This window comes from Orcinus orca, chromosome 6, assembly GCF_937001465.1.
Source record: "Orcinus orca chromosome 6, mOrcOrc1.1, whole genome shotgun sequence".
Lineage (NCBI taxonomy): Eukaryota > Metazoa > Chordata > Mammalia > Artiodactyla > Delphinidae > Orcinus > Orcinus orca.
In genome coordinates, this window is record NC_064564.1 from 97689028 (window position 1) to 97704710 (window position 15683).

Consider the following 15683-nt stretch of genomic DNA (forward strand, 5'->3'; position numbering starts at 1 on the left):
ATTGCGGGTTTTTCTCTCTGCCCCCATCAGCACAGGGAAATCCATCTTGTTTGGAGGATCCAGAAACGCAGTCAAGGCGTGGCTTTTTCTCTCTGGACAGGGCGTGGCTTAACTACTTAAAGAAACAGGAAACACAAATTCATGTTTCCTAGTTTTTTCTTCCACTAATCATGGGAGACAGCATTTACTAATGAAATGAAGTGAAATTCTGCTTCCCCCACTCTGCTCCTTAGTCTGCCTGTGAGAGTCACCAGTGAATGTGACCAGTGCTTCTCTAAGACCCCAGGAGGTGTCAGCTCAGTAGCTCCCCTGGGCCTGTGTGTGCTACCTGGTGAGACAGAAAGGCTTCCGGATCTGCCTGGTCCATGAAGGTTAAAGCCCCAGCTTTATCTGCTTTTATTAGCATGTGTGGTAATACTTAAAAGAAAAAAATTCTGGTTTGTTTTATAATTTAAAATTAATTCATGCTTATTGTAGAAAAAAACTTGGAAAGTAAAGAATAAAGGTAAAAGGCAAAGTGATTCATAATCCTAACTACTCCCTGCCTAGTTTTTCTCATGCACACATGTGCCTGGAAGATAACATTGGGTCTACATGTGTATTAGTTTCATATTGCTGCTGTAACAAATCACCACAAATATAGTGGCTTAAAACAACACAAATTTATTATCTTATAGTTCTTGAGGTCAGAAATCTGAAATGTGTCAGCTATGTACTGAATTGTGTCCCCTCCCAAATTCAGTATGTTGTTGAACGCCTAACCTCCAATGTGATGGTATTTGGAGATGAGGCCTTTGGGAGATAGTAAGGGTTAGATGAGGTCATGAGAGTGGGGCCCTCATGATGGGATTAGTGCCCTTATAAGAAAAGGCACCAGAGACCTTGTTCTCTCTCTGTGATGTGTGGACACAGCAGGAAGGTAGCCATCTGCATGATAGGAAGAAAGCTCTCACCAGAACCTGACCATGCTGGTACCCATGCTGATCTGACACTTCCAGCCTCCAGAACTGTGAGAAAATAATTTCTGTTTTTTAAGCCACCCAATCCATGGTATTTTGTTATGACAGTTCAAACACACTAAAATAGTGTCCTTCTCTGCTAAAATCAAGATCTTGGCAGGGCTGTGTTTCTTCTGGAGGCTCTTGGGGAGAATCCATTTCCCTCCCTTTTCCAGTTCTAGAGGCCATCTACGTTCCTTGGCTTGTGGCCCCTTCCTCCATATCCAAAGCCAACAGTATAGTATCTTCAAATCTCTCTCTCTCTCTCTCTCTCTCTCTCTCTGACCCTCCTGCATCTCTTTTATGAGGACCCTTGTGATTACACCAAGCCCAACTGGATAATCTTGGATAGTGTTCCCATCTCACAGTCTTTAACTTAATCATACCCGCAAAGTCCTTTTGCCATGTAAGGTAAATATTCACAGGTTTGGGGGATTAGGGTTTGGACATCTTTGTGGAAGCCATTATTCTGCCAACCACAAGACTGTTCATCTTATCCTGACTAGGTTTTACCATGTGTCATGTGTGCACTTTTGTTTTCTTTTACACAGCTAATAAGTAGTGAGTTAGGATTTGAACCCAAGCAGTCCAACTCCGGAGCCTGCTCTCCTAAACCCCTGCAGTATTTCTGCTTTTGTAACCTGCTTTTTCTCTTAATGTATTTTGAATATTTTCCCGTGTCCATAACTATTCCTCTAAATTTGAGAGACTAAAACATGACTTATAATGGCTAAATAATACTCCATCATCTGAATAAGCCACAACTAATTTAACCATTCTCTTATAGTCGGATGCCTTTGTTGTTTCCACATATGTAAATTATAAGCAAACAAACGAACAATGGTGAAAGTTCTTGTACGTAAGCTTTGTGCCCATACTTATTAGTTGAACTTGTGCCCATAAGTTAGTAGTTAGTGGTTAACTAGTATACACTAGAGAATAGTATTTTCCAAATTGTTTTCCTCAAGATATTAATAGGGATTCTATGAAATGAGGTTCTGTGGTTAAATAAATTTGAGAAACGCTGCACCCCTATTCCTAAACTAGAGATTCACAATCATATTAGCACTAAAACCTTAGAGAAGTCCCCTGGTAAGGAAATCTATCTTGTTTTATCATTAAAGCTTTCTTTAGTCGAGTGTTTCTCAAACTTATTTGACCAATGACCTTTTGACCGTTTGCAGTGTTGCGTAGTATCCTTACAAAGCTAAGGTAATAGGATGTGATTTTAGAAACATGGCTTTGGAATCATCCCAGCCAAGTGAAGCTGCTTATCCTCAAACATCTTTAAATGCTTAAGTCTAAAATGACTCTAGATGGAACAGTTTGGACAAGATCATATGTATGAAGTAAACTCGAGTACGTTTTCTGCCGTCCACTTTGAATTCCAGTCTAGCTTTCTTCTGTTGGTTCCTATGTCAGTTAAGCTCACGTTGTCCCTGCTCCCTGCTCTGTAAATGTCAGGGACCAGGCCTTGGCCAGGACCACCACAGGTCTGCCTTGAGGTCTGCGTGACACTTACTGTTCATGTTGTTTCTGGGATCCTTCAAGAGAGCTATTTGTAGAGTGTTCAGCCCAGGTGAGAAACTAGATAGCAGGATGTTTATCATTGAAAATAGAGGCCACTTTCAGCTGCCGTCAGCTATGCAGTCATTCACCAGGTGAATAGACTTATATGAGAACAAGTTTTGATGGGACAAGTGGGGATGGGACCTGGGGGTACTGGGGAAGTGCTGGATGCACGCCAAGGAACACCAAAGATAACCATCATTGTTTGGGGATTCTAATGAGATTTGTCCTCGGGGCCAAGGAACTTCAAAGTGCTTTCCAAGGCCATAAAAGATGAGACAGACTTCCCAAGCTTTGCATCACATTTATGTCATGATCCCCCTGGCCCGAACAGTGGTGGCGTCTGCAGTGTCTGTTACTGGTGGAAGAGCACGAGAAGTTTTTTCACCATCCTAATCAAAGAGAAAACTTGATTAAGCTGCAAGCTACGTCCCTCTCCAGCTTTTTGATGGCCTGTGTGGTTCCTAAGATTGCGTGAGAATTCCAGTCCTGGTTGGAACCGTACTGGAGGCAGGGTGATTGGAGATCACGGTAGAGAAGGCCAGCCAAGCCGACTTCCCCAGATGTCAACCAGCCCAGAAGTCCGGGGTTGGGGCTCCCTTTCTCTGGAGACCTGTGACAGCTTCTCCTGAGGCTCTGATGTGGCCTTGGTTATCTGAACTCTTCTGTTCTCTCCAGGACCTCTCAGCCACCTTCTCTTTGGAAGACACTGCTCCAGACCCGCTAAGCTGGTCTTTGGTTCCTGTTACTCATGTGACCTCTAGTGGCTGTAACCGGCAAAACTTGCTCCGGGGATGGGTTTCATTTTGCTGGCATACTAAGAAATGAGCAGGAAATGTCCACTTCTTTATAGTAACTTTTCACCCTCTTTACGATTCTCTTTCAGCACACAGCCAATTATATAATTTAGCAACAGTCAACACAATTTGGGTTCCAGACCTGACTCTGATTGTTACTAACTAATGTAATTTGGATTGATGTTAAGCATCTGAGCCTCCATGGTCTAAATTGTTCAGAGATGTCATGACATTCACCCTGACTACATCCCAGGGTGGTTGTAAGGATCAAATGACATGAAGCCTATCAATGAAATGCCATATAAACGTGTGTGTTATTACTCCAGAGCCATCGCGTCTGTGGTTCTGTAGACCAAGATTGTTTTATTTCATGTGCTTTGGTGAAGACGTTTAAACACTTTGCTCAGATTCTGTATTGGGAATTCTGTCCCAATCCACAAGCATTTAATAAGTGGCTGCTCTGTATATTTCATAATGGACTTGCTGATTCATTCAACAGCCTGAACTCCTGCCTTGTGGGATTCAGCCTTGACCAGGACAGACAACGTCCTCCTCTAATGGAGTTTACATTCAGATGAATTAGGGGGATTCATAGCCTATTGAAATGGTCCCTATCTTCAGGTGACTTTACAGCTTTATTGAGAAGAAAAGCTTAAACAACCAGATTGATACAGTCAGTATGTGAAAAAGGCTTTCCCAGAAGTATAAACAAAGTATTATGAGGCAGGGGTGGTATATGTGAAAGGGTGAAGTTAGAGGCACTGAATATGTACTATGCTTTCTAGAAGTTTAATGCTGGAGGATTGGCTGGTGGGAGATGATTTGGACATTTGAGAGGTCAATTAGAAAGTGACCAACCTGGTCATGTGGTATCTATTTCTAGTTTTAGAAGAGTTGTGAAATTTTTATGCAGAATTTCCCATGAAATTGCTCATTCTTACTCCATAGACATATTATTCTTTGAGATTCCAAATAAATACTAACTAGACTCATTGGATGCTTGCCGTTCTAAATATTAACTTTATAAATATTAATTTAGTTCTTGTACCAACCGTATGAGGTAGGTACTTCTATCAACATACCAATTTTACAGATTAGGAAACTGAGATAGAAAAACTTCAAAAAAAAGGCAGGTAACTTGCCCTAAGGGTATTTGGCTGCTAACTAATGAGCTCAAACCCAAGCAGGCTGGCTCTAGAACTGCATGCTCACCACTGGGCTGTATTGTTTCCTCAAAGCTTCATTTTAAAAGCCAATCAGGGACTTCCCTGGTGGCGCGGTGGTTAAGAATCCACTTGCTAATGCAGGGGACACAGGTTCGAGCCCTGGTCTGGGAAGACCCTACATGCCGCAGAGCAACTCAGCCTGTGCGCCACAACTACTGAGCCTGCGCTCTAGAGCCCCTGCTCCGCAATGAGAAGCCCAAGCACACCTCAGCGAAGAGTAACCCCCGCTCACCGCAACTAGAGAAAGCCCATGTGCAGCAATGAAGACCCAACGCAACCAATAAATAAATAAATAAAAGTTAAAAATAAAATAAAAATCAATCAGAATTTTTAGAGGTACACACTACGTATTCAGGGGTAATATTGCCTGAGGTCTGAGATTGCTTTAAATATTTTAGTGCAGGAGGGTGGGAGGAAGGCAGGCAGGCAGGACAGGTGGAGCAAGGGTGGTAGAATCTTGATAAATGTTTAATGTAGTTGATGGGTCCATAGGTGTCATGATAGCATTCCCTGATTCCCATAATAAAAAATAGAAACCGTTTCTAGAGAATTTGAAGATTGAAGACCTTAAAATATTTGTAATCTTACTGTTAATATCAAAAGACTTTTTATCGATGATCTGGGTAATTGAGGTCAAAGCAATGAGTTTCACTAAGTTCACTAATGTCATGGTGGGTCTGCAGATGGAGTGTCTGTGTATTAAAAACCACTTCCCCACCTAACTGCCAAATGTGCTGGCCATATACTTTTTTTTTTTAATCAATAAAGGTTGATCTTCTTGCCAAATGTATTTGATAGAATAGCAAAATGTTTGAGTTAGAATGGACTTCCAAGACAACTTCTCCCCAAATTCTCATTTTCTAGCTAGGGAAGTTGAAACTTGGAGAACTTAAGTGATCAGCTCAAGATTAAAGGGGGAACATTACATGATTGTCCACAGCCAACCTCATGGCTGGTTCATGGAAGACCAGAAATTAAAACTCGGGCTTCCTGAACTCCGGGGGGCTTCCCAACTCCCATCAAAGGACCTATGCCCAGTAAAGTCCTATAGCCACCCACACAGAGACATGGACCCCAGGCTTCACTTGTGATTCCAGCTCCATCAGGCAGTCTTGGGGGGAGTGAGGCAAAGAAAGGTGAGCTGTCTTCATCTTGGGTCTGGAGGAGGTCAAATGGGTCTTTACCCTCCCCTGGTGGTCTCTGAACTTTTGTGCTTGAAATATCCATTTATTTTGTGTGTTTTCTCCACATTCCTTGTTCGCAGACCCTAGCTGTGTCTCCCATAAGGGGCATAGTTGGAAAAATCATGACTGTTGCACCTGAAGGTACTTCTCAGAGGTGCGTTTGGGGCTCTGGCAATATAACCCACTCCTTCATTGGCCAGAAGGCATTTCCCAAGAGGGTGGGATGCAGGCGGTCTTAGTGACAATGCCTGGCATCACCACACCACTGTGGATGACTGTGGACCCAATCTTCTCATGCTGAGAATACCTGTATGGCATCTCAAAAACTAAAACCTCACCTTTCCCAAGTCTGACACACCCCTTTTCTACAACATTGAAGCTGCTGTTGTTGGCATTCATTCCTTAAGATCCGGGATCTCAAACCTAAGTGCTTTCAGGACCGTGGCAGGTAAGGTAAAGAATGAAGCTGGCCAATGTAAGACTGGAGTGACCTGGGAAGAACAGCTTAGTTCTCGTTCAGAGGTTTTACAACATGTGTTGTCCATACAAAAAACCCAGGCTGGTCATCTGACCATTGGTGACCTCTGAAAGAGAAGAAAGAGGGAAGGGAACCAGGAGACCTGGATACCATCGCCAGCTCCTGGTGGCCCAGCACAGCCTTCCCTTTGTCAAGCCTAAGTTTTCCTTATCTGTAAGAAATGGGTCTTTAAGGTTCAAAGGCACCACCACCTCTGACAGTCTGATTGTATGATCTGTGATAGAATACTTGTCCCCAAAACAACTGGAGGCAGCATCTGTCTGTCTGTCTGTCTGTTTGTCTGTCTGTCTGGCATATATCTGCAAAGTGCCTGAGAGCCCTCTTTGGTCTGACTGACTTTAAAACCGGTTTCCTTGAGGTCTTTGTTGGATGGGTTTGTGACAATAATCCTTAAGCACATTGATCCCTGTAATAAAATGACCTGCACTTAACCATCATTCTGGTACCCCTCGGTATGTCAGAGGTTGCTTTTTTTGCCAGTGTTCTTCTCTTCTTTTCGAAAGCAGTCGTGACCAGACAAGCTTAGAAAGGGTGTTCTCTTCGTGTTGTTTCAGGGAAAATAGAGAAAGTCCAACCTCCTCCATCCCCCACACCTGAAGGTCCCAGCTTGCAGCCTGACTTAGCCCCCGAAGAGGCTGCCGGATCACAGCGGCCCAAGAATCTGATGCAGACCCTCATGGAAGACTATGAGACACACAAATCTAAAAGGCGCGAGAGAATGGATGATAGTAGTGTAAGTTTCTCCTCCTTTCCTCTTTCGCGTGTCCAAGGGTGAATTTCAGTACGGCGTACGGTACTCCGGTTCAGGCATGGATGTGTGTGCGGTTGTCTGGCCGGCACTGTGGTTCTGAACAGCACCAATGTTCAAATGTGTGGTTTAACATGCCTGCAGTTGGGTTGGGGGTTTTGCCTTGTTCTCAAAAACTTTGATCATGCAACGAGTGGGTCTTTTGGCTGCCAAGTTCTAGTTTGAGTCTACTGGTACGGCTAGTGCGTGAGGTGTGGGGTGTGTGTGTTGAAAGACACCGCGCAGGCGCAATGCGGGAGGAAGGACACAAGCTCCCTGAAATCACCCGCAGGCACCGGGGAGCTGATCTCAGCCATCGCTCGCCTGTTCTGTAGAGATGTTATTTCTCTAGAGAACTGTGACGATGCTATTCCTTCAGTGTCTGCTCTGGGCGATCCCTATAAATGGTACACAGTGCTCGGAAGACAGTATGTTTTGGGCTGTCACCAAGCCGGTGTGTACAGTCTGGCAGGAGAGAGCCACTTAAAATGACAGTTAAAAACCGCATAGTTACCCTGCTACCCTCAACCCCGAGAACTTTGCACGTGACATTCCCACCAACCACAAAGGAAGTCATCTACTCTGTGGTTTCTTTCTCCAGTAAGCGGCTTAAGAGCCAGTGCTGTCCACAGCCTGCATAGCCAGGAGCCTGGGGATCAGCCTCAGGGGTCCGTGCCAACCTCCTTGGAATCCATTAGCGTTTATTGAGGTAACTACCTCCTCCCCCCAAATAGCTTGGTTCGGTTGAGGATACTCCCCAGTTGACCCAGGACAGTCCTGGTTTATGCCTGTTGTCCCGGAGTAATTATTAATAGCATCATCTCCTTTCCCTCTTAAAAGTGCCCCAATTTGGATGCTAAATTATTTGGTCGCCTTACACTTGAATGCGATGGGGCGCACAGTAGGAACTCCATGCTGATTCACTGCCTCTCGTATCCAAGCTGGCTGAGTTAAAGGTTTTCTGGAGTTGAAGCCAGATACTGAACACTTAGTGGTAAAGAAAGTAAGCAAACACACCTATGGCAGCTGAATGACCCACTTGGTGTGTCTCAGTCTCCTCTCACTTGGGTTTGAGGCCTAAATTGCTTGGAATACTGGCCCAGCTCCTCTGTTGGGCTGGAATATTTCTGGGCTGTTCCCTGTATTGTACAGTGGGATGGGCCTGGCCCTTAATGGCTGCTGCTGAGGTTTCAGCTGCCGGGGCTCCTTCTCTGAGCCTGTAGGACCTTTTCTGTCCACGAAGTCACTTTATCTGGCTCTTCTTTTCAGCCCTTTTTTAGGTATTTTCTGGAGTCTGTGACCCCCTTGAAGCTTAGGGCTATAAGGGGCTTTTCTTCAATGATTCCACACCATACATCAGCAGCTTTGGTGGAAGTTAGCTGGGATGTGTAGATGGGGAAGAACCAATGGACCACTTGCCTGTGACCCAGCTGAGTGATTTGGAAGCACACTCTCTGTATCTCTTGTGCATGCCTTTTGTGTTGAAGTGCAGGTGTTAGGGGAAAACACCATACCCAGAAGTGAAGTTACTTATTTCAGAGGCAGAGGCTGACCCACTAACACTCAGGCAGCCACCTGGTGAATGTCAACCAGGTTGGATTTTTCCCTTTCATGAAGGAAGCTGCTTAGAATCAGCCCTTTTTTTTTTTTTTTTTTGCGGTACGCAGGCCTCTCACTGTTGTGGCCTTTCCCGTTGCGGAGCACAGGCTCCAGACGCGCAGGCTCAGCGGCCATGGCTCACGGGCCCAGCCGCTCCGCGGCATGTGGGATCCTCCCGGACCAGGGCACGAACCTGTGTCCTCTGCATCAGCAGGTGGACTCTCAACCACTGCGCCACCAGGGAAGCCCTAGAATCAGCCTTTTAACATACTGATTGCCCTTCACTTACACAGTGAAGTGATAGCCTCCTGTCTCTATTTTTCTCAAGTAAATTAACATTTCGGGTAAGAAAGAAACCTAACTAATCAAGCTGTTACTATCCCCAGATCTCAAATTCAAGGCCAGGTGTTTTGCACTGTTGTTGATATTACAAGAGAACCAAGTTTGTTGCTGTTGAAAATTCTTAGGAACAGAAAAAATAATCTATCCAACCCACTATATCCTCTTTTAAGAGACCCAAATCTGGAAAAAACACCCCCCCCCCCAAAAAAACATACTTCAATTGCTTCTAAAGCAAATATATGCTCATCAGTGAGACTTCATTTCAGAGCCGCCTGTTAACCTGTCTTAGTTCTTTTGATTCAGGGGATCTTTCTGTTGTGTCGTCATCCATCACTGGAGAATATGTTGAAGTTCATCTCTTTTCCTACTTGATCTGTGGCCCCTTCTTTAATGGTCTCTCATACCAGAAGGATAGTCATAGGGGGCAGCTGGATGGCTTGAAGCTTGAGTTGTGTTGTAACTGGCTTCCCTGCTCCAGAGGTTGGTAGTTCCGCTCTCCTGGCTTCGTCCACATACACTGTCCCCAGGGCAAGCTGTGGCTTCTTCGATCCTCCACCCGCTGTGAACCTCACTTGGCTCACCTGGGTCCAGTGTCACCCGGCACTCCCACCTGCCAATATTCCTTCCAAAAAGTCAGTTGGCAGCATTTATGAGTCCCTCAACGCGTGAGCAGGACCTAACCACGTGTTCACGCATAGGAAGCAACAGGCTCTTTCTGAATTGAATGAGAAGCATTCTCATCTGCTGTACTTCCCAAGGAGAAGGTAGACTTAAAAACAAAGTGGGGTAATTGGGATGTATGCATAGTGATACGCTGGGTACAATGATGTCAGTGAGCGTGAAGGAGAGAAAGAGAAAGAGAGGGAAGGCAAACGAAGCTGTGCCCGCGTTTCCATGAGTAGCTTTCACCAACCTACCTGGGGAAAAAGACCTCATCCTCACCAGCAGAACAGGTACACATCCCTCCGCCCCAGAGCAGCGACGGTGTCTGGAGTCCTGTCCCCAGTTCAGGACCCTTCCACTCTCCCATTTGATAAAATATCACCTGCAGGACAGGAGGGAGGCCTCTGGCTCACGGGATCCCTGCCAGGGGATGGGGTGGGGACAACCGTGCAGTATTTAGTGGTCTTTTTCATGTTCTTAGCTGGCCTCTCTCCTGCTGGAAGCCCAGTGAGGGCTCAGAGAATGATGGAAGATGGAACATTAAATCATGAATCTCTCTCTGGGAATGTCTGCCCAGGAGTCACTATAGTAGTCGTATGAAGTCACCTGTCGTATGAAGTCACCTGTGGATGTTTCGCTTCCTTTTGCAGTTGGTGACAAAGTCAATGACAAGGAACCAGAAAAAGCCGCTTTTCTGAAAAGGTTGCCCCCAAACGGCCATCCTCGTTCCCAGCTCAGGCCTTGAGATAACCCTTGAGTAGCGACAGTCTTCATCCGCCGGGGCTGGCTTCCTTGTTCTGCATGGGGTGGTCCCTGATGAGTGTCTCCATGCTCAAGGCTGAGCCAGGCTCCACCTCTTAAGGGACCCCTTGGCTAACCTGGGGGTAGGAGGATTGCTAACCTCCACCGACACGCCTTACCCTGGGCTGTTTCCCAGCCTATACAGGGCCTTTGTGAGAATTAGCAAGAGGCACCCTTTTTCAAAACTCTGTGTGGATGCAGTCCTGCACCAGCTACACGGGTGGTGAGGGGAGTCGGGGGTCTGAGCTTCAACCCCATCCATCCCCCCAGCCTGGTGTTTTTGTGCAACACACACGCTGCCCACCCAGATGCAACCGTCCTGCTCTCAGTGGAGGTTTCTTTTATCTGGAAACGTTATCTTAAGTGGAAATGTCCCCTTATCTGGGCCTGATGCCATCTCTGGTCAGTCATGCAACTTATAATGGCCTGATGAATCATAGTTTCCTGTAGGGTTTCTTGGTACCTTGCAAAGGAAGGATACTGAGGCAACACTGTTTTTCTGGCCAGTTTTCCCCCACAGTCTGACCTGAGCCTCAGAAGACAATGAGTTCTTGAGTCAGGGGTGCTCTTGAACTTGTTTGGTAGATTTGCTTTCCCTTTCTCAGTTGAGGGGCTGCTGGGCTGAGTCCAGATTACAGCCTCCTGGACATTGAGCCCCATCCTTCCTCCTAGCACGCAATCTAGGTGGGTTTTTCCTGTGTTCTCTTTCTTCCTCTTTTGCCCCCAGAATAGTTACTGAGAGGTCTTTCAGCCTTCCCTGCCTGTCTTGGAATAAAAGAAGACCTCTTTGATTCCTGGGCTAAGTCCAAGCTGGGGGCTGGCAGTCACTGCTTTTCCAAGAATTCCTGGCACACACTTCCTTCTAGACCAGGACACCCTTTGGGAGTTCTAGCCAAACTCTCACTGGGTGGATGGAGGAAGGCCGTCTGGCTCCAGTGCCCACCCCCGCCACCGCAGGCTGTATGGGAGCCAACATCAGTGATGCTTTGTGCCCCCAGCTCTCTCGGGTTCTCACACATGCCCTGGGAGGGTGCAAAGGAGACGAGCACTCCACATTGATCAGCCCCCGGTCATCAGTCTGATCACTACAGAGCTGTGATTTTTTTTTTTTTTTTTTTTTGCGGTACGCGGGCCTCTCACTGTTGCGGCCTCTCCCGTTGCGGAGCACAGGCTCCAGACGCGCAGGCTCAGCGGCATGTGGGATCCTCCCGGACCGGGGCACGAACCCGTGTCCCCTGCATCGGCAGGCGGACTCTCAACCACTGCGCCAGCAGGGAAGCCCCAGAGCTGTGATTTTTAAGTGCAGTACCTAAGAAGCAGTCAGTGATCACAGACATACGATCCCTCCTATCTAGTCCAATGGGCTCTTTGGCATGGTCACCATGCCAGAAACCAATCAGTGCCTCTATAAAGTCGTGAGTGTAAATGCAAGGTCATGACCACTATTCTGGAGGAGGCTGTCCAGAGTCAGTCCTTCTAACTCATTACCCACAGCCGGGACATTTTTTCTCTGAGCTTTTCTTATAGTGACTTTTAGTTTCCTTTATAGGAACTAAAGGATCATTTTAGTTCCTACTTAATCCCTCCACTTTCAGGAACTTATTTAGGACCCGCGAGGTCGTGATGAGGGAGGCTGCTTGGTCTCCCTTGGCAGTGCCATCCTTAGATCAGCTCCAGAGAATCTGCCTCTGCAAACCTCGCATTCAGACCATCCCCTGTCTGTGGTTAGGGTCTTCTTTTCATGGGACAACAGACTACAAGACTACTTTGGCGTTCAGAGGTGCCTACAGATAGGGAAGGGCTGTTCGTCCACAGATGGCAATAGTCTCACAAATCCAAAATGCCCTTAAGGATCTTGCTGGTGGGCAGCTGGTTGCATACAACCCCGGGGGGGAAAGAATCTTGTTAATTCAAAGCACAGAAGATGGAAGCAACAAATCTTGAATTAACGAAGTATGGCTTATCTGATATTTTTATGGAGGAATAATAGGGTATCTACTTGCTGCAAAAGATACAGACTTTTAAATAAACGAATATCAGATGAAGCAAGTCTTGGTGTGGGTGTGTCCTGGTCTCCTGATGTTACCTCCCCTCTTGTGTCCCCTCCCCCCTCACCGGCGTGGTGCCAGTTCCCAGCTGGGGGGCGTTTTGTGAGTGTGTCTCTGCCATGTACTAACCCTGGTTTTTCCCTCTCTGCCAGTACACCTCTAAGTTACTGTCTTGCAAGGTGACTTCCGAGGTACTTTTCCACTTGTTTGTCTTGGTCTTCTTGCATGCCTGACCCAGGTGCATGCTGTCGTGGTTTGCCATTTCCTCATGGGGTTTTCTCCCTGCCTTTTCTGAATGGGGTGATTGCTTTGAAATGTTAGCGTCCATGTAACAGTGGTACACGCGGCTGTGCTTTGCTGTGCTGCGCTCTGGGTTGGAGAAGATTCTGTCTTGCTCATGGATCTGGAAGATGTTTGCACTAGAGGGTACGACCAATGGGCTGTTTGGATTTTTGTTTGTTTGTTTCTTCAGGCACTGACAGCAAATCTACTCTGGTCTGGTTAGAAAACCATGCAGCTCAAGAGGACTGGGCTGTCGGTTGGGATCAGTCCTTTGTTTACCTTAACACAAACCCAGAGAGCTCCATGCCATCACTTTAGGATAACTTATTCCTACTGCGAACCAACGCAGTCCCCCCCCCCACCCCCCGCCTCCATCTTTAAACCTGTACTTTTGGTTTGGAAGCTTTTTTAAGCATTGAATTTCCCCCAAGCTGCCTCCTTTCCCCTACAACTTCCCTTTACACAGATTTCACAAACCTGTGCTATGAAAAAGCACAATATTTTTATTTTTTCCACATATATATTGACTTATTTATATGCTATGAGAAAGCATACTGGCTTTTATATTTTTTATTTCTAGAGCATTGTATTTTTATTTTAAAAGAATTATTGTAAATATACAGAATTGTAGAGAATCATTTATTCATTAACCTGGTTGACAATTTATTGAGCTCCTACTACACATCAGGCACTTTCTGGGTTCTGAGAAGACAGCAGTCACCTGAACAATGTCCCTGATGCCATGGAGCTGGCATGCCAATGTGTCAAGGGTATGGCAAAGTAAAATAATAAAGCCCCCAGCCAGCTTTGTGCATTCTTATCATTTCATAATATTTGCTTAATATTTTAAAAAGAAATTAATATTGCAAATACCATTCAAGCCCTCTTGTTACCTCTCCCAGCTCCCATTTCTTTCCCTCTTGAGAGAGAATTTTTCTGGAGTTTGGTGTTGATTGTTTCCATGCATGTTTTTATCCTTGTACTACGTATGTCTATGTACATAAATTATATCTAATGGTTTTGCATGTTTTAGAACTTTCTATAAATAGATCATATTGTAGTATCCTGTACTCTTTATTCTGTCTGCATCATTTTTAGATGTGTCCATGTTGATACTTATGGCTCTAGTTCACTCATTATAATTGCCGTATATAGTATTCCATTGAATGAATACATATCTGTTTATTCATTCTTCTAGTGATGGAAATGTAGGTTGTATCTTTTCTTTGCCATTACAAACAATGAGTCAGTGAATGTTATTTTACACAGCTCTTTGTGCGACCTATGGAAGAAAGTCTCTAAATATATCTAGGGGTAAAAGTACTGGTTATAGGGCTTACCCATCCTCCCGTTCACCACCTATTGCAAACTACTCTTCACACTGGCTGTGCTAACCTGTAGCACAATGTATATTTCACATCTCCATATTTAGCAGAATAATTATGGTTCACTGTAGACGTGAGCTGATGCTTATCAGTAGGTTCTTTTCACAAACTGTAAAATGAATATTGAAAATATCATTACATGGACCTTCCTCAGTGTCTAATTGTGGGTCTCAGTGAGGAAATGCTGGTTTAAGAATTAGACCCTAGGAGCCCACATCCCCTTGGAGTCAACGTAAGATTGATGAAAATCTGTTCAAATACATCCAAGGAAGATAAGACTGGGCCCTGTCTGCCTTCAGTGGAAGATATGAGGGATAAACTATTAATATAAATGTTATTTAACGTATCTGTCTTTTGTTTTATATCCCAGAATAAAATTATCTAGGTTGATTGCTGCTCAGACTGAAGTGATTCACTTGAATTCCCTAAGCACTGGAGAGAAAAATTAATACTAGAGGATTGTTCAAAGAGAATTGATTTTCTTTTTCTCCCACCAGACCTAAATCTGATTTAATTTGTGAAAACGATAAAACCTTAAATCAGGTCTTTGTATTATTATTATGTTTTATGTTTTTCTCTCTCCATTCCTGTGGAGTGTATTTATTGCCCTTTCTGATGCTTCTTCCTCCATACCCACCCCCCCCCGCCACTGAGCAGCCGTGGAACATGCCGGCCCAGAGCATCGACTCTGCACCCAGAGCTCTGGGCTCACATGTTAGCTCTTCCTCCTACTAACTGATGTTAGATTATCTTAAACCTCTCTGTGCTTCAGCTTCTTCATATGTGAAATTCATAGTGTGAATCCCATAGAACAGAGGCGAGAATTAAAACCCGTAGCTGGTTCATGATACCTGTGATGTAAGTGTTTACTATTACCAGAGCCCCAGAGGCAAGTGCTTTTTTTAACCCAGAAAGGAAAGGAATGGACTTTAGGAAATAAAGTTAATATGTAGAAATCTAGAACAAAAGTTCTAGATTTGCTAGAGCTTTATTCACACACACACACACACACACACATACACACACATACACACACACACACACTCACTCACTCACACACACAGTACTCTGAATTAATTGTGGAATAAATGCTCATTCACATACCTTCCCCAAGGGCTTGGCTTTTTTTTTTTTTGCGGTACGCGGGCCTCTCACTGCTGCGGCCTCTCCCGTTGCAGAGCACAGGCTCCGGATGCCCAGGCTCAGCGGCCATGGCTCACGGGCCCAGCCGCTCCGCAGCATGTGGGATCTTCCCGGACCGGGGCACGAACCCGTGTCCCCTGCATCTGCAGGCGGACTCTCAACCACTGCACCACCAGGGAAGCCCAGGGCTTGGCTTTTTGAATCTTCAAAAGGCCTGTTGGAGGAGGGAAGAGACTGTTCTATCCTGAACATGAAGCCCTGTGCCCGACACTTGGTAGGAACCCAATAAATAGCTGTAAGATGGATGGATAGATGGATTGA

General features: G+C 45.4%; 2 protein-coding genes across 5 annotated transcripts in view; one reads left to right on the plus strand and one right to left on the minus strand.

The window, feature by feature from the left end:
* Positions 1-15683, plus strand: part of PALM2AKAP2 (PALM2 and AKAP2 fusion) — a 611547-nt gene that overhangs the window by 589686 nt on the left and 6178 nt on the right. For 2 of the 4 annotated variants that reach the window (XM_049710941.1, XM_049710943.1), the window contains one exon: positions 6867-7045. The exons of 1 other annotated variant lie outside the window; for it this stretch is intronic. In XM_049710941.1, coding sequence (XP_049566898.1) covers positions 6867-7045 — 179 coding nt within the window. Of the gene's footprint in view, positions 1-6866; positions 7046-12704; positions 12744-15683 lie in introns of all 4 variants that reach the window. One more of the 4 variants, XM_049710940.1, reaches the window with a different exon arrangement.
* LOC101275752 (thioredoxin domain-containing protein 8) overlaps positions 1-15683 on the minus strand; it is a 709525-nt gene that overhangs the window by 526841 nt on the left and 167001 nt on the right. The gene's annotated exons all lie outside the window — the stretch shown is intronic.